The sequence below is a fragment of the Coptis chinensis genome, chromosome 3 (genome assembly GCF_015680905.1).
Source record: "Coptis chinensis isolate HL-2020 chromosome 3, ASM1568090v1, whole genome shotgun sequence".
Lineage (NCBI taxonomy): Eukaryota > Viridiplantae > Streptophyta > Magnoliopsida > Ranunculales > Ranunculaceae > Coptis > Coptis chinensis.
The window spans coordinates 20,597,325-20,615,529 of NC_141458.1; the positions used below are offsets into that span (position 1 = coordinate 20,597,325).

The 18,205-nt window shown below is 37.2% G+C and overlaps 2 protein-coding genes across 3 annotated transcripts; one reads left to right on the plus strand and one right to left on the minus strand.

The window, feature by feature from the left end:
- The first annotated feature begins 1,586 nt into the window (after positions 1 to 1,586).
- NUP155 (nucleoporin 155) lies at positions 1,587 to 11,187 on the plus strand. 2 transcript variants are annotated; one of them, XM_086601007.1, is made up of 13 exons: positions 1,587 to 1,936; positions 3,035 to 3,204; positions 3,936 to 4,062; positions 4,624 to 4,886; positions 4,973 to 6,638; positions 6,721 to 6,933; positions 7,291 to 7,538; positions 7,634 to 8,051; positions 8,218 to 8,414; positions 8,588 to 8,939; positions 9,965 to 10,183; positions 10,363 to 10,691; positions 10,886 to 11,187. In XM_086601007.1, the coding sequence occupies exons 1-13, from the start codon at positions 1,778 to 1,780 to the stop codon at positions 10,974 to 10,976; spliced, it is 4,452 nt and encodes a 1,483-aa protein (XP_086457133.1). In that variant the 5' UTR covers positions 1,587 to 1,777; the 3' UTR covers positions 10,977 to 11,187. The 2 variants fall into 2 exon arrangements, with proteins under 2 accessions (XP_086457133.1, XP_086457134.1); XM_086601008.1 differs by lacking the exons at positions 1,587 to 1,936; positions 3,035 to 3,204 and adding an exon at positions 3,697 to 3,836.
- A 1,036-nt stretch (positions 11,188 to 12,223) lies between these two features.
- On the minus strand, positions 12,224 to 16,537 carry LOC147508539 (Alg9-like mannosyltransferase family). The gene is made up of 9 exons (XM_086601009.1): positions 16,210 to 16,537; positions 16,010 to 16,127; positions 14,609 to 14,713; positions 14,222 to 14,508; positions 13,555 to 13,836; positions 13,271 to 13,469; positions 12,951 to 13,102; positions 12,675 to 12,837; positions 12,224 to 12,555 (listed from the first exon to the last, which is right to left on the minus strand). The coding sequence occupies exons 1-9, from the start codon at positions 16,422 to 16,424 to the stop codon at positions 12,457 to 12,459; spliced, it is 1,620 nt and encodes a 539-aa protein (XP_086457135.1). The 5' UTR covers positions 16,425 to 16,537; the 3' UTR covers positions 12,224 to 12,456.
- Positions 16,538 to 18,205: the final 1,668 nt, after the last annotated feature.

The following is an 18,205-nucleotide window of genomic DNA, read 5'->3' on the forward strand; positions in this document are numbered from 1 at the left end:
ATGCTGGTGTGCCTTTGGGATATCTAAAACATAGAGGCTATCAACACTCCCCAACCAAACAATTTATTCAGACAATCTATAAAACAATAATTCTGCGTGCTCCAGACCCCATGCCAATATGCCTCCTACACATATGTGGCCTACCATGAACACATCCTTACAATGCAAAAGTCTCCCTAGAAGTACCCAGAGATGGGTATCTCCTAGAGTTACTATTAATGTACCTATAAATGTCTCTTACTTCACTGCGTAATAACATTAGACTAACTTAAGAAATCATATTACTAGAATTCTAAAAAGTAGGTACACAAAAACACTAAAAGAAAAAGTATTGTAACTCTTTAAAATACTTCTCAAGCAGGGTCTTGTCGGATATGATGTACCCACAAAGATTTTGCCATAATGGATAAATAAATATTGTACTTCTTACAAAACAACAATTTATAATGATTACTAAGGAGTGAGGACAGCTGCCGATTTCTGCTTAGTGATGTTCAACTTTTTTACTTAAATAATGCCTAGTTAATCTTTGGATATTAAGCCAGTTAGGAAAAATCTGATCATACAAACTGTTGGAAGGAAAATTTAAGCTTACAGTACATGAGACTAAAAAAAGATCATATTAGAAAACCAAAATAATAATAAACTCAATGAAGCTTTTATATGCAAAAATCAAAAGATGCCTATGTTACAAACAATTATGATTACACAGAAAAACAAATGTATATGGCATCAAAGCAAATAAAAATCAAACAATTATAAGAAAAATAACAATAATGACGAAGTATAAGTACAACAACGATTGAAACTTTGAGGATCTAACATACATTACGAAAACACCTACCATCACGTAAAAATTAAATCGTTGAGCACACACCCATGTTTAAAAAAACACACACACAATAAATTCTATCTAAAAGCAACAAAGGGTATATAGAAAAACAAATCAAACTATACTATAATGGGTGCAAATAAAAAGCTAGGCAAAAAAAAGAGGATATCCGCCACCAGAAATCTTCAATAGTGTCAAAAGTATAGATCTTGCGAAAAGAAGAACCCCAAGCAGCACCTTGTTTCGGTTGTTTTGATTGGTTGTCAAACCAGAAAGTCCATCTGCGTGCTAGCTAATATGGCACCTTCGTCTCCACTGCTTCCATTACTTCTTCCGCTAATTGAGAATAGAGCGAAAGTGGGAGCCGAAGAATGCGAAATTGCACACTCGGAGAGAGGAACATTCGAGAACAATATAGTTAATACTTTTAGATAGTGAAATGACTAAATTACCCCAACAATAGTGTGAAATTACCAAAATACCCAGGAGACGTACACCAAAATTACTGTTCCTCGACCCCCACATTTTTCTATATAGTAAAGATTACAAATTACCCCTCAAAAAGAAAAGAAAAAACTGGAAATTACCAAATTACCCTGGGACGTACACCAAAACACTGTTACTCAACCCCCACATTTTTCTATATATTATTATTATTACAGATGTAATGGACACAATGTAAATAACGAGATATCGATACATATCGATATATTACGATACATTGATAAATAAATAAAAACAATCTATTGCTACTGTCTCGGTGTTACTTTATTTTTAATTTTGAAACGAAATTTATACCCGCGCCAATCCATGTCCCAATAAACCCTTCTAAAATCCTCGTCCAATTTTCTAGGGTTACATGTTTTAAAATTTCCCTTATAAGAAAGGCTATTGATTTAAGGCGGGGGATTTTTTTTTGCTAGGGTATATTGATTAAAAAAAAATATGTCGTGGGAGAGTGAGGTGGTTCTTCGCGACGTGTCAAATGCGGGACTCGTAGTGAGTGATAGAATAGGAAGAGATGCAGTAGCTCAATTAGACTTAGAAGATGCTCTAGAAGCTTCTAGATATTCTAGTCATCCTTATTCATCACACCCCAAAGAGGTATTTTCAGCTTTTGTATTAAATTTTCGATTTTTTTTAAGTAATTTGTAATGCAATTGTTGTTTCAGTGTATTTATAAGACTAATTTTAATGAAATTTTGATGCTAATATGTGCCCATAGGCAATACTGGACATATAAACAAACACTTTTAAGTGGCATTGCAACTGTAATGTAGGTACTGAGTTCGAAAATGATAACTGGGCTAAAGGGTGTCTTACTTTTATGTTGATGCTTGGACGCCCTAATGTACTAATTACTAACGACACCTTAATTACTGTAACTATACTTACAAAAAAACGTTACGAATGATGACAAGTGTATACTCTTTCCTCAGTTGCTTTTGGGTTGGTGTTAAGTGAAAATGGTCACAGCAAGGATATCTAGAGTATGAAAAAAGTAACTATAATGATTATGAAGTCAACATGACATTTGTGTAAGTTTGACCCACAAGAGGCTTTAGAAGCTTCTCTAGGTATTCTGATCACTCATATACGTTACACATCAAAGAGGTGAATTTTGTAAAATTTCATCTTTCCGTTGTAAGGTGTCAATCTTTTGCATGAGTTTGATTGTTCGATTATGTGTTCAATTTCATGTTACTTTTCTACAGTTGAAATACCTCTATGGAATTTACTTGAAATTTGTTTAGCATAATTTTAGGTTGTGCAGAGTTATTTAGAATTTCTTTTTAGTTGCGTAATATGTGGAAAATGCCAATTTAAGAAATGCTTCAAGACTATGATGTTGCCGTGTAAGTAATTTCAGGAATGTGTCTAATGCTACTGTTTGTTTCTGGCTTGCCATTGTATAAATGTAACATGGGGACTGCTACTTGTTTCCAATGTGATATTCAATCCTTGTTTACCTTTTAATGTTCTTTGCACAGGTCAACATTTATTTATGTGTTATTTTTTCTTTAAATTTTCAAATGCGCTCTCATTTGGTGTTGAGTCTGTAATATTCATGATTTCGTTACTGTGCTTTTAGTTTAATTTGATTAGTTAGTAGTTGTAGCTTTGACCTCACTGTGACTGTCAATTAGGGGCTTTTCTTCAAATTTACATCTGGTGGACATTTGATGAGTTTTTCTATTGTAGTGGCCACCTGCGGTTGAAGTTGTGGATACGTGGGAGTTGCCTCCAGTACTTGTTGAAAGATACAATGCAGCTGGTGGTGAGGGAACAGCTTTGTGTGGAATATTTCCAGAGATCCGTAGAGCGTGGGCAACAGTAGACAATTCATTGTTTCTTTGGCGTTTTGATAAGTGGTGAGATTTTGAGTACAGTGAATGGGTCATACTTTCATTTTTCAGACGTGCTTTCTCATTCATAAGTTGGAAGCTGGGCACCGGGTCAGCCAGCACTAGTACTTAAATGATTTTGGCAACACTGTTGCTCTACCAGGTTTACATTTCTATAGGTCATAGCCTTGTTAATCATGAGATAGGAATCCTGGAAAGGTCTCTGGCATTCCTTATAGCAATCTTGTTGTAATTACAAAATTGTGAGAATTCGCGTATAGCTATGCATGTGTATTGATAAGAAGTTAAGAACTTGATGCAGATGCATGGTATCGGACTTGTAATATGAGATACCTGAAACTTTGGTCTTTTCTTTGCACATCAAGTGTTGAGGGAGTCCAATAAGAATAAACCATTTCCTCATAAAGTGTCTTGCTAGCCATATAATTTATTATAATAAATGCTACGGGTTATAGAAGCAGCGTTGAATATGGTTTTCTTTTGTTTTTTGTTTTGTATATCGATCCCTTCCCGGGTGACATGGAAGCTATACTGCTGAGGAGTTTGATGTGATGGATGTGGTCTATGGTGCTTAATAGTCACAGGAAGCACAAACTTGACTTTTGAATGACTGATCTATACTGTGTTTGACGTACCATGTACATTTTTATTGTAATCATGTTGAAATTTGCAGATTGTTTGAGTGATTGCATCCTGATAATTGTTGCTCAATTTTATGATGTACTCTATTTGGGTAGGGATGGTCAGTGTCCTGAGTACAGCGGCGAAGAACAAGCTATCTGTGCCGTTGGCCTTGCCAAATCTAAAGCAGGGATTTTTGTTGAAGCTATCCAATATCTTTTAGTCCTAGCAACTCCCACCGAGGTAGAACAACTTTTTGATATTTGCGCATTATTAAATCCTAGGATGGTTACTATGTCATTTGGTTGGGATCCACAGCAGAAGCTTTACAATTTAACTCAGTGTTTTAGATTTTAAGAGTTTGGTTTTTAACCAGTATTCATAATCACTGTGGTACTATGTAATGCATGTTTTGGTAATTCTTGAATTTTTTCTTATTCTTTTGAACACTACTTTAATTTGTTCTGGACTTTGGTTTGACAAACATTGTTAGATTAGCCATTCCATAGGAGGTGATGGTTTGTAAAGTTATGTATATATATATGTTCCAAACAAATGCTGATTCATTGACACTCCTGAATTGTGGTTTTAAATTTTTAATATAGTGGCATTGAGTTTTGGAAATTAACTCGCTATTTTTTCTTAATTTATGTCCTCATTCAGGGTACTTATTGGTTTGCTTGCTCCCTTAAATTCATAAACTCTAGATACTTGTCAGCCGTGTTTATTATGTAATTTGTGCAACATTTCCTGTTTCCTGTAATTCTGATTTTGATTACTATGGAGCTATATTGCTTCTTGTAGTTGATTTTGGTTGGAGTGTGCTGCACTGGAAGAGGAGATGGAACTGATCCATATGCTGAGGTTTCTCTACAGCCCTTGCCAGAGTATACAATACCATCTGATGGAGTCACAATGACATGCATCTCAAGTACAAACAAGGGTCATATTTTCCTTGCTGGCCGTGATGGACATGTGTACGAGATGCAGTATACAACTGGCTCTGGTTGGCAGAGACGTTGTCGGAAAGTATGCCTTACTGCAGGTCTCGGAAGCCTTGTTTCAAGGTATCAGTACTTATCTATTAGTTTCACTTTACCTGTGTCTATCTATGTCCATACCTGAGCATGAACACTTTTCTGCTGGTATTCAGGTGGGTTGTACCCAATGTTTTTAAGTTTGCATCTGTCGATCCAATTGTTGAGATGATTGTGGATAACGAAAGATATATACTTTATGCACGTACGGAAGATATGAAACTTCAGGTCTTTGATCTTGGAGCAAATGGTAATGGACCACTTAAGAAAGTTGCAGAAGAAAAAAATATTGTCAATCAGAGGGATTCTCAACTTGGAGGCAGACAGTCTGCTGGGTCACGAACTGCTACTCGTGCTTCAAAGCCATCTATAGTTTGCATCACACCCTTATCTACAGTTGAGTCGAAGTGGCTACACCTTGTTGCTGTTTTATCAGATGGCAGAAGAATGTATATTTCTACAGCTTCATCTGGTGGAAGTGGAACTCTTGGAGGTTTGGGTGGAGCAAATACTTCTCAGCACAGGCCATGCTGTTTAAAGGTTGTAATGACTCGCCCCCCACCTCCTCTGGGTGTTGGTGGTGGAGTTACCTTTGGAGCCTTATCTCTTGCTGGTAGGTCGCAGACTGATGATCTCTCGTTGAAGATAGAGACAGCATACTATTCTGCTGGAACCACTATACTTTCTGATTCTTCGCCCCCAACCATGTCCTCTCTTCTCATTGTGAAGAGGGACCCGAGCACACAATCATCTCTAGCAGTTGGTTTGGGAATGAGTGGAAGGGGTTCTAGGGCATTGCGGGAATCTGTATCTACCTTACCTGTTGAGGGAAGAATGCTTTTTGTGGTTGATGTGGCACCCATGCCAGAAATAGCAGCTACTGTGCAATCATTGTATTCAGATTTGGAGTCATGGGGGTTTGAAGACATTGGGGAATCCTGTGAAATAGCGTCTGGAAAACTTTGGGCCAGAGGTGACCTGGCAATTCAGCATATTTTACCCAGACGAAAAATAGTTGTTTTCAGTACCATGGGTATGATGGAAGTAGTTTTTAACAGGCCAGTAGATATTCTATTGAGATTGCTAGAGTCCATCACACCTCGGTCAGTATTGGAGGATTTTTTCAATCGCTTTGGAGCTGGTGAAGCTGCTTCAATGTGTTTGATGCTGGCATCAAAGATAGTCCACACTGAGAACCCAATAAGCAATGGCACCGCTGAAAAGGCCGCTGAAGCATTTGAGGATCCCAGGTTAGTTGGGATGCCACAACTTGAAGGTAGTAGCTCATTAACTAACCCCAGGACACCCCCGGGAGGCTTCAGCATGGGGCAGGTTGTTCAGGAGGCCGAGCCTGTGTTTTCTGGTGCCCATGAAGGTCTTTGTGTGTGCTCATCGAGGTTACTTTTCCCTGTGTGGGAACTTCCAGTTTTCATTCTTAAAGGGGGCTCTGGATCTTCTGATGTTGGATTAGAAAATGGAGTGATTGTCTGCAGACTTTCTATTGGGACAATGCAAGTTCTTGAAAGCAAGATTCGTTCCTTGGAGCAGTTCTTACGTTATAGAAGAAACCAGAGAAGAGGATTATATGGTTATGTCGCTGGTTTAGGAGACTATACTGGTTCAATATTGTATGGATCTGGTTCTGACGGAAGAGTTGGTGACCAGAGCATGATAAGAAACCTGTTTGGTGGTTACGCTCGAAATGCTGAGTCAAGTGAAGGAGCAGCATCCAATAAAAGGCAACGACTTCCATACAGTCCAGCTGAATTGGCTGCCATGGAGGTTAGTGATACCAATTCTTTGGTTGCGTTGGTCCTACTAAAGTGTTTGTTCATTTTTTCTCTACAACATTGGCTTTTTCCAGGTACGAGCAATGGAATGCATCAGACAATTGCTTCTTAGATCGGGTGAAGCACTCTTTCTACTCCAGCTTCTCTCACAGCATCATGTTGCTCGATTGACTCAAGGTTTTGATGCTAGTCTGCGACAATCACTAATTCAGCTGACTTTCCATCAGCTAGTGTGTTCTGAAGAGGGTGACCAACTTGCCACTAGGCTTATATCTACTCTTATGGAGGTAAATCAGATTTAGATTCACCACAAATTGTAGAAGCCTGATGATACTCATCTTTTCCAATTCTTTGCAGATACATTAATTCACACTCTCAAAGTGATGAACTGAACCCTACTTTGGCTGTATCTAGTCGATGTCCTTATGATTAGTCTTCTACTTTTGTACAGATATTGTTTCAATTAGTGAAGAAATAAATAAATTATAAACGATATGTGAGCAGTATTGTAGAGATTGGAACTTTTTTATATGATTGGCGATATAAATAAATATTGATAGCTAAATTGTCTCCACATCTCCAATTCTCTTTTGACATTTTATGAAGTAATTACTAACTGACTTGGTTAAATGTTTTCTTTTCAGTATTATACTGGTCCTGATGGTAGGGGGACAGTTGATGATATCAGTGGGAGGTTACGAGAGGGTTGCCCAAGCTATTACAAGGAAGCTGACTACAAATTTTACCTAGCAGTTGAATTTCTTGAGAGAGCTGCAGTCACTGCTGATGCTCAGGAGAAGGACAATCTGGCGAGAGAGGCATTCAATTTCTTAACTAAAGTTCCAGAGTCAGCAGATCTGAGAACCATCTGCAAACGGTTTGAAGACTTAAGGTGAGTATATTATATTCATATTGAACAATTCTAGCTAATCCTGTGTTTGTCCTATGCTGAGTGTTCAAAACCTGGATATTTTCCCAATTTTGCAGGTTCTATGAAGCCGTTGTCCGGTTGCCACTGCAAAAGGCACAGGCTCTTGATCCTTCAGGTGATGCTTCCAATGAACAACTCGATGAAGGCATTCGTGAAAATGCACTCTCTCAACGCAGGCAATGTTATGAGATAATAAGCAGTGCTTTATGCTCTCTCAAAGGAGTAAGTGGACAGAGGGAATTTGGATCTCCTACTAGACCTACTACAATTAATAAGTCAGTTCTTGATAAGGTCTCCCGGGACAAATACATACGCCAGATTGTTCAGCTTGGCGTCCAGTCACCTGACAGACTGTTTCACGAGCACTTGTACAGGACCATGATTGATCTGGGCCTTGAAAATGAACTATTGGAGTATGGGGGTCCTGATTTGGTTCCTTTCCTGCAAAATGCTGGCCGTCAGCCGATACAAGAGGTTAAATTCTTTTCTTTTCTCTTTTTTCTGGATTTTATTGGTTAGAAAACATTGAAGTTTGAAGATGAATGTAGACTCGCTACAATATTTTCTATTCAAAACATGACCTCTTGCTAAGTGTGTCATATTTCCTGTAGCTCATGACCTCTCTTGTTATGGTTGGTAGGTGCGGGCTGTTTCTGCAGTCACATCGGCTCCTTCTTTAGCAGGTCATTCTATCACTACTAGTGAGTCCAAATACTTTGAACTTTTGGCACGTTACTATGTCTTGAAAAGGCAACATCTCCTCGCTGCTCATATATTGTTAAGGCTGGCTGAGAGGCGCTCCACTGATTCAGGGGATGTCCCTACACTCGAACAAAGGTTTATTTCAGAGACAGTTAATTTGATAATGATGTTTATATATGGTTGCAGCTATTGTTGTAATATTTATTTATTTATATTCATTTATTTATTTTATTTTTTCAGTACCCATTGAAAGAATAATCAATGAACAATGTTTTAACCTAGTATTTATTTTGTGTTTCTGAAACCAGGCGGCAATACCTGAGTAATGCAGTTCTGCAGGCGAAGAATGCAAGCAGTGGTGATGGTTTGTTAGGTTCAGCCCGTGGGGCCTTCGACAGTGGGTTGTTGGAAATGCTTGAAGGGAAACTTGCTGTGCTTCAGTTTCAGATAAAGATCAAAGAGGAACTGGAGGCAATGGCCTCAAGAGTGGAAGGCTCATCCGATATGTCTGACTCTAATCCAAATGATCCTCAAAGACCACCTACAGTTGATACTAATCTTGCGAACGCTGCACAAGAAAAGGCAAAAGAGCTATCACTGGACTTAAAGAGTCTCACCATTCTATACAACGACTATGCCCTTCCATTTGAGCTTTGGGAGGTAACATAGCTAGTTTATTTGATAAACATCTGAAATGCTGACATTTTCTTACTTGACAAAATGAGTTTTTTTTTTATCAATTTTAGTGTTGTGCTGCAGAAGTTCGACCGTATGTCATAAATCCAGCTGTATAGTGCAAAAATTTACACCAACAATTTATTTCATGTTTACATGTTGTTCGCCATGTCCATTACCAATCTTTAACTTTTTTGGTTATATGCTAGCAGAATGTCCTAACAATGTACTTAAAGCAGAAAGGATTGTTATGTATTTTGCACAATTTAGCCTCTTAGACATTATTCTTACAGTCACCTTTTAAACTGTTTGTACTATTTTTCATAATAAACTAATAAATTTTAATAAAGAAATATCTATTATGTACTAAATTTCTGCATTGTTGATGGCAGTGTTATCTGTATAAACTGTGTTGGTTGTGTTGCTGATAGGAGCATTGTACTATTTTTCTCAAACCTCTTATTATATGGAGGCTGCTGCTTACAATACAACCAACTAGGTGTTATACAAGGAAACATAACATGCTGTCACCACCTAAATAGTACCATCGCATTAGAGCTACCTTTACTAAGAGATGGTTCACCTAAGTGGCTACGTTATCATCTGTGCGACCAGAAGTCACATCACCAGCTCAGCAGGGTAATTGATCAATGACTGTAGAGAAACTATGCCTGAAGGCTCATCTTGAGCCCTGTGCGGTTTAAATAATTACAGGGTTGAGAATTCCCAAACCGACCCTAGTGAGTTTCAAACCTGCGACCTACCGCATGTGGAGACTGGGGTGGGGTGCACAATCATCGAGGCGATGGTTCAAGTGCGTTCAGAGTACAATACTAGTTGTTTATGAAGCTTTTTTCTTGATCTTATTGGTCTTGTATCTCCATCTTGAATCTTGATCTCTAGGTATTTTTTATATTATTCATATTGTGCCATTAGATTGACAGAAGACATACTTTTCCATGAAATTTGTTTTCACATTAGAACTCCTAAACTTTGATTTTTGGTTTTAGGTATGCTTGGAAATACTTTACTTCGCAAGTTATTCTGGGGACGCTGATAGCAGTATTGTCAGAGAGACCTGGGCTAGACTTATTGATCAAGCTCTTTCATCGGGTGGTATTGCTGAGGCTTGTACCGTTCTCAAGAGGGTTGGTTCCCATGTTTATCCTGGAGATGGAGCTGGACTGCCTTTAGATACATTGTGTCTCCAACTTGAGAAGGCCGCACTGGTATTTTGTGCTCCAAATATGTTTACCTGATTCCACATTCTAATTTTCATTTGTAATATATGCTCTTAATGATGACAATAGATACCGGCTGTACCTTAAACCTACTACCTGAAATCACTATGAGGGTATCTTCTCCTTATTATGGTTGTGCTTCTTTCTAATCAATGGCATGTTTCTAGGAGCGATTGGCTTCGGGAGTTGAGCTTGTTGGAGACGAAGATGTAGCCAGGGCTCTTCTAGCGGTTTGTAAAGGTGCAGCTGAACCTGTATTGAGCACCTACGACCAATTTCTATCAAGTGGAACTGTTTTGTCATCACCCAGCCTCAGGTTGCGCCTTCTTCGGTCAGTGCTTGTGGTACTTCGTGAGTGGGCAATGTCTGTTCTCTCACAGAGAATGGGTACAAATGCTACTGGGGCATCCCTAATTTTAAGTGGATCATTCTCACAGGAGAAAACAACTGTCATTAATCAAGGGGCACGCGATAAAATCATTAGTGCGGCAAATAGGTATTCCCCGTCTTTCTACATTCTCCAGTGAAATAAAGAAGTAATGTTAGATAAAATCATCGTTCAATTGGCATTTTCATATAAGCTTGTTGGACACACTGCTTTTTTCCTTCGTAATTGATCTAGTTGGTTTTAGAGAAGGTTCAAATTTCGATCTCAGTTCAATTTTTCCCTTCTGAAATTCGGTTTTACAGGTACATGACTGAGGTCCGTAGGTTGGCTCTTCCGCAAAGCCAAACTGAGGCTGTTTACAGAGGTTTCCGGGAGCTCGAAGAATCACTCTGAATTTCTTTCATGCACTCAAAACATTTTTGTGTATTAGCGGATTCGTGTACACAAATCCTGATGTAAATTAGTTGAGCAAATTTTATTTCTTTAACATCTCAATAGAAAAGTTGTCATGCATCCCTTTCAATGGGTTTGATACTCAGATAGTTTTGATCCTATGATGTAAGGTGATAATATTTTTCTGGAAAAGAAAAGTTTCAAATATTCATATAGTTGACCCAAAGAAATGGGATCTGAAATTATATCGAAAATAAGATTAAGAAAAAAATTGACAAAAATAAATCCCTTGGTGTTTGGAAGGGTGAGTATAATTGGCAGCGAATTATTAATCTTCAAATATGTGCTCCCCATTAGTCCCTACTCTTAGTTACCTCATTTGTAGCGGAAAGGACTGCCTAAATCACAAAGAACTAGTATACTGCGTGGCAGTGGGGAGTGAGCGGAGCTGCGGCGGAGAAAGAGAGTTGGGTGATGTGGGGGAGAGAGAGAGGTGGGCGAAGGAGAAAAATATTTGGGAGAAAAAAAATAAGAGAAGATGAGGACAAACAGACAGAAACCAACCAAGTTGGTTTTTGTCTCGCACAGCCCCCCTTCTCCCAAAATCGTTCGCTTTGCTCACTCGAATATAAGTATGTTCTTTATGCAGCTTAAATTATGCATAGCGAGTGAAGTTACATGCAGTCGAACAGTGTCGAAGTATGATGCTCAGTCAACTCCGAAGCCAGTTTGTCTTGCCAAATATGTGATCCAGATGACACGATTCCTCGATTATGTTTCAGCCAGATTCAGACCGTGAATAGATTGTCTGATGTTTTTCTTGTTATTTTTCAGACACAACAAGGGATATTTATCTTGCATCTTGTTTGACTTTACTTGAATTATGTGATGCAATGAGTTTTAAAGGATTGTAACTTCCACGGGGACTATTAAATTATGTTCCCTTAGCTAACATCTTTGGGATAGGAGCTAAAACGAAATGTTGATCGGGAGATGGCTGTAAATCCTCCAGTACATAGTTACCACAAAAGGAATTGAATCTTAAAGGAACACATGAAGGACCGTTTTGGGTTTTTCATTCTGGTAAAATCAGAGATCGGGATTTTCAACTATCGTCCAGTTCAATAGTCCCCAATCTGATCTTAACCAGGCCTGAACATTTTCCTATTTTGAACACGTACATCTCTGAAGTCTCAATTGATGTGTAATTTATCTGTTTGACTGTTTGAGATAAGCTTCACAATAAAGACAGAAGCACTTCGAGTATTTTAAAATATTCTGCTTTGATGGTTTCTGCAAATTAGTTCAGTTGGAACAAGAAAAGTAATCTCCAGTTTTTAATACTGAATCAAGATCAGTACTAAAACATTGTTTGCTAAAAAATAAAGGTAATAAACACATCATTACACGTGTTGATGACACTTCAAATTCAGATGACAAAGGATTAGACTAGAGAGTGAATCTGCCTTGCATGAATTAATCAAGTCTGTGGGTGAATATGCTCTGTTGAACCGTATACAACCACATATGCTTGAAGATCACGGTCCACCTTAAAGTGTGCATGGAAAAATCGTTTTACCTGTCCATCACCATAATCACACATCACAAGAAGAACAACAGCAATGATTTAGCAAGTATTTATCAACAAATGAATGGAAAAAATTTAAAAGGAGAATGCATTAGTAAGTTAGTTTTTACCTCTCTAAAAGAATGCATGCTAAGCAATTCCTTTAGTTGTCTTTCTTCAGAATCAAATAGTACTATGTGACTAGGTAAAGACCAATCCTTTACGAGTTCACTCACAAATCCTACTGGATCCATCATGAAACGGTCCGACTCATCAGGGATTTCCTTATTGTCACTGAAAATGAAATACTACAGGTTACAGCGAGAAACATCAAACACATTACAATTTATAAGACAACGATAGCATTATATCTCAATGATGATTTGAAAAACAATAAGAGATACCACCTGGGAGAGCAGTCTAGGAATTGCATAGGCACATTACGATGCAGAGTTGAATAATATGGTGTGGCATGGCAGGGCATTAAGATAAGGATTCTTTTCACGTGGTCATGAAGCGCCTCTTGGGCTAAAAAATGCATCACATCTTCACTTCCTCTCTATCTGGCACGCTTTAGAGTAAGACTCAAACAAACAAGTAGAACAAAAGGCAAAATAAAAGAATAAATGTACAATAGTTTTTTGGTGATTTCTTTTGCAATTTAGCAAACCCAAGGGATAAACGTAAAGGATATTAAACAGCTTAAGAGTTGGAAAACTGTGCCTACTTGATGAACCAAATTCATATATAGAGCCATGGGAAGATTAGTCATTAGCAAGAAAAAGAGGGCTAATTGCATTCTAGACGGACATTTGGAACGAAGTGAAGATCTTTTCCGTTTACGCTCCGAATCAGAAAGGGTTCCCAGACTGCCTAACGAATATCCCGAGAACATCAAAGCTATTGGTAGCACTGGCAAGACAAACCTGTAAAATTAGCATGTGGGCAACATATGAGAGAAAAATCAGGAATTTCTATAACTTGCTAGGCATAAAATAACTGGCATAATACCTGAATTCTTTGTGACCAAGCACACTGTACAATCCTAAAACCCATGCCATGAGACCAAAAAGCTTCCACTGTTTGGACTGAAAGATCCCAGATATGGAGAAGGGTAAGAAAGTAAAGAGCATGACCGTAAATCCCTGAGTGAAGTACCAGTGCCACTTGTGGGTCCCATAATAGTCTCCTCCAGAAGAAAGAAAATTGAATCTGAGAAAATTAAGAGGGACAAATGTCCACGACTTGTACATCCACCGATCCAATAAACTTGTCAGTGCAAGGACCATGACCCTGATAAATAGACGAATATAACTGAGATAAGAGAAAAATAACCACAGCAATGTAGAAAGTTATATAAGAAATAATATGGCGTACTTAAATAGGCAACGGTTTCCAGAGAAAAATATGTAATAAAACACAAATATTATTGTAGTAGTAGCCAAAGATACATAAACAAGCAAGTGCCGACTAGCAAAGTCGGTCAGGGGGCTCGAACCCCGTCAGTACCAAAGAGTTACTGATCTCATTTAAAACAGGTTTGCCAATAAAAAAAAAGAGATACATATACAAATCGTAGCAGTATATTTTGTCTAAAGCCAACTTTTATCTGAAGTGTGAAAAAAGAAAACATAATAAACATTTTGAACAGGGGAACTAAAGATGTATCATCACATACCCAATAGGGGTTACCTCAAGAAAAATGAACCTTAATCTATCACGTGTCTCATAGAACTCCAAAAGGCCAACATACAACCATGTGATAGCACTTGTTGGTCGAATAGCACAAGCTAATGCGGCTACTGCCAAACCCCATTTTCTTGAGCCCAAGTTGGCATTTCTGGAGGACTTTCTAAATAAAGGCCAATAGTATAAGCCAATGAGAGTTAGCACAGTCTCCAGGCTATTTGATAATGTCCGAGTGAAGCAGAAAATCATGAACCAGTTTGCCAATTGAGAAAATAGCTGTAGAATAATTAAGTATAAAACAACAACAACTGTAATAATGTCAAAGGATGGAGAAAAAGAAAATTAAGATATTCTTAAATACATAGCAAAAGGATACAGTCCACAAAGCAACTCGCTCGCCAAAGATTTCACGAGAGAATAGGTACAAGTAACAGTCACCAACTGCAGAAAATATGGACTGCAGAAGCCGTGGAGCGTGTCTCTGAAAAGCATGCATGGAGATCATAATCCTTTCATAGTAGTTTTTAGTTCAAGAAATTGGGCCTAACACCCAATTTTGGAGAAAATGAAGTCTAGAGGACACGTTGTTTGGTGAGTAACTCACAAGGACAAATTCTAGTAATTAGTAACTCACGAACCCACGATTTCAAATTTTGTAACCCTCAAAGACAAAATAAGTTGGCCTGGCCATTTTACTTTTTTTAAATGCCAGTTATACTCTTTCGTGAAAATAACCCTCAAGGACAAATGGCCCGGATTTAAAATAAATATTTTTCAATTTTACCCTTTCTGTCATTTTACTATGAACAATGAATGTTCATACCTTCTGCTGGTGTATGAACAATGATTGTTCATATCCAAATAGGTGAATGTACCTTACACAATATATTGATGAACATTGAATGTTCATAGCAAAAGGACTATGAACATTGAATGTTCATACCCAATCAATGTTCATACCCAAAGGACCAACATTGAATATTCATACATCAAAGGACCAACTATTCAACATCGAATGTTCATACCCAAAGGATTATGAACATTGAATGTTCATACCCAATCAATGTTCATATCCAAGGACTATGAACATTGAATGTTCATATTCAAGGACTATGAACATCGAATGTTCATACCTAAAAGATTATGAACATTGAATGTTTATACCCAATCAATATTCATACCCAAAGACTGTATGAACATTGAATGTTCATACCTAATCAATATTCATACCCAAGGACTGAACATTGAATGTTCATACCCAAAGAACTATGAACATTGAATGTTCACTATGAAAGGGTATGAATGTTCATACCCAATCAATATTCATACCCAAAGACTATGAACATTCAATATTCATGTATAAACATTCAATGGTCATACTAAATACACCAGGTCGTTTCGTCTGGGCTGGGCCATTATTTATTTCGTGTCAGGGGTATACTTGACATTTCATCTACCCGATCCGTTTTTTATTTCGCGTTAAGGGTATACTTGAACTTTCATCTATCCGGTTCTTGAGAGTTACAAAAATAAAAAAGGTGTCCTTGAGAGTTACTTTTTCGGCATTTTTGTCATTGAGAGTTTTGTTCTTATAACTTAAGCAGCAATAGTTTTGTAATATTTCCTCTAACCACTTAAATGAGTAGCGCCATGGAGATGGAAAACCCGAAAGCACCCACACATTTTGCTTTGCAGGATGTACTGGTAGGATGCAAGGTTTGTATTTTGACCAAGGAGAAAACACAATGATATATCGAAAAACAGAATAAAAGTTTACCATGAAGAAAGGAGTATCGAGGCGAAAAAAGGCGAGAAGTCTATAAAGAAGAACAAACAGCATTGGATGCAAGTAACTACGAATACCCTTTGACCATTCCCATGTTAAATGACCATATCTGTCAATGAATCCAATCAGCATTCATACAATTAAACCAAAACAAAAAACAAAAAACAAAAATGAAAGTTTGCTAATTTTACCCAAAAGCGACACGATGGGCAACTTCTAAAGCTTGCCAATGTTCATCAGGATTGAAATAAGTTTGAACTAATAATGCATTCACCATTCTAAAGATCAAACATAGTGTGAAAACTCTCTTCACTGATGAGAAAATAAAAGGATTTTGATATTGGGAATTATTATGGTTTTGATTTGGGATTGGGTTATTTGATTTGGATCTTCTTCGGTTTATCATATTGATTTGGGTGTAGAAAGTGAAGAGAACCAGTTCTTCTTCCTTTTCAGTAGTAGTTAAAGTTAAATGGTCAAGGGACTTGTTTCCTGTTGTTGACTAGTGTTGTTTTTTTATTGAAACTTTAAAACAAAACAGGGCCTCCAGCTTGAAAAAAGTAATCAAGTGTGAGTGAACGTTCTTAGGCAGGGGTGGCGTTACATGTCCCAAAATGATGTTAGGTAGGTTTCTGTTTGTTCTCAATCTCATTTTTCTTCGCCAAATACAACTCTCCAATAGAGTCCGAATTATATGGACGGGTGAAATTTACCAACACTATAGAGAGACCACGTGTATTAGTGAAACTCTCTTATTTATTTTTATTTTTTTTAGAAACTAAATAAATAATATATCCAGAAAACCAAAAAAATGTCAAAATTTTCTCCCCAAAACATGCTACTTCTTAAATGCTTATTCTATCCCTCTAACGAGTTTCTTCTTCTTCTATCTCTTGTATTTCTTAAATGGTTATTGTATAAATTTTCAGCATGCCACACAGATATAAATGCTTATTGTATCTCGTTTCCAAACCATTCAAATGTTCAATTAAACCAAAAAAAAAAAAAAATGAAAATAAAGCTAATTATAACTAATGTAATTTGATAATACAAAAAGAAACCTCCCATTTAATTTTGGTTATAGTATTTTTTGGTATCATACCTAAATAGGATTTACTAAAAAAAAATTATATGAAAAAAAGATAAAAGAGTAGAGAAGACGATGGAGGGAGAGAACGGAAGTTGGAGGTAAGTGGAGAGAGAGAGTAGCATGTTTTGGGGAGAAAATCTTGACATTCTTTTTTGGTTTTATGGATATACTTTTTATTTAGTTTCTCGAAAAAAGAATTCAGACTCTCTCTAATATCTCTCTCTTGGCCCGGAACCCATCTCTCTCTCCTTCTTCACCCACCCAAAGCCCTAACTCGCGCTCTCTCTCTCACTCAATAGCAAAAATATTGGATTCCTCCCAACGGGTTTTCTTTTTTCCCCATTTCAAGCTCTTCACTATAAAAAGTTACTGAAAAAGAAAGAAAGAAGGAAAGAACGACTTCGGAATTCTCTGCTCCTTCAGGTTCATTCATATCTTTTTTTAAAAATAAAATAAAATAAAATATTTAATCGATAATGTAAATTTGCTTTGTCATGACTAGTATTTTTTTTTTTTTCATTTTTTTGTAAATATTTAATCTATAACTTTAATTTAGAGTGATTTAAATTTTACTCAATCGTTCTCAAATATTAACTTTTTGGCCGCGGATTTTATTACTTCTACAGGTTATGCCATACACGCAGCGGCTGTTTTAACTTTGAAGCCAATGTTAGCTTCTGACTACGTTGTGGACTCTTCCTAGTAATGTAAAGGTCAGTATGCTGTAATAAATAATATTATCTGTTATGTTTGAGTTTGATGTAATAAATAATATTATTTGGAAAACATAGAGTTTGTATCCTAAGAACAATGAAGTTATCTTGTGGTTGCATTAAGAATGTAAGTTTGGCGTGGTTAGGGTGCTAGGCGAGGTGACTTGTCGTAAAGGCCTGCTAGGCATTATAAAGTTATTGTTTAGTTGTATATACATCTTGTCACGAGAAGTAATGCTAAAAGAAATGGAGAATTCAGTGAAAGGCCCACAATGGTCTCAATTTACATGATTTGAGTCAAATTGGAACGAATATTTTCAAGGCAGAATCTATTTATCCAAAATTGTACACACTATTAGATTCCAAAATAATCAGTTTGTTTTC

Coding starts and splice junctions, on each gene's coding strand:
- NUP155 (XM_086601007.1), top strand. CDS start 1,778: ATGTCGTGGGAGAGTGAGGTGGTTCTTCGCGACGTGTCAAATGCGGGA. Junction 6,934..7,290: donor TTATATCTACTCTTATGGAG/GTAAATCAGATT, acceptor TTTTCTTTTCAG/TATTATACTGGTCCTGATGG. Junction 8,940..9,964: donor TTCCATTTGAGCTTTGGGAG/GTAACATAGCTA, acceptor TTTTGGTTTTAG/GTATGCTTGGAAATACTTTA.
- LOC147508539 (XM_086601009.1), bottom strand. CDS start 16,424: ATGATAAACCGAAGAAGATCCAAATCAAATAACCCAATCCCAAATCAA. Junction 14,714..16,009: donor TCGATACTCCTTTCTTCATG/GTAAACTTTTAT, acceptor CATGCTTTTCAG/AGACACGCTCCACGGCTTCT. Junction 13,470..13,554: donor CTTGGTCACAAAGAATTCAG/GTATTATGCCAG, acceptor CTAATTTTACAG/GTTTGTCTTGCCAGTGCTAC.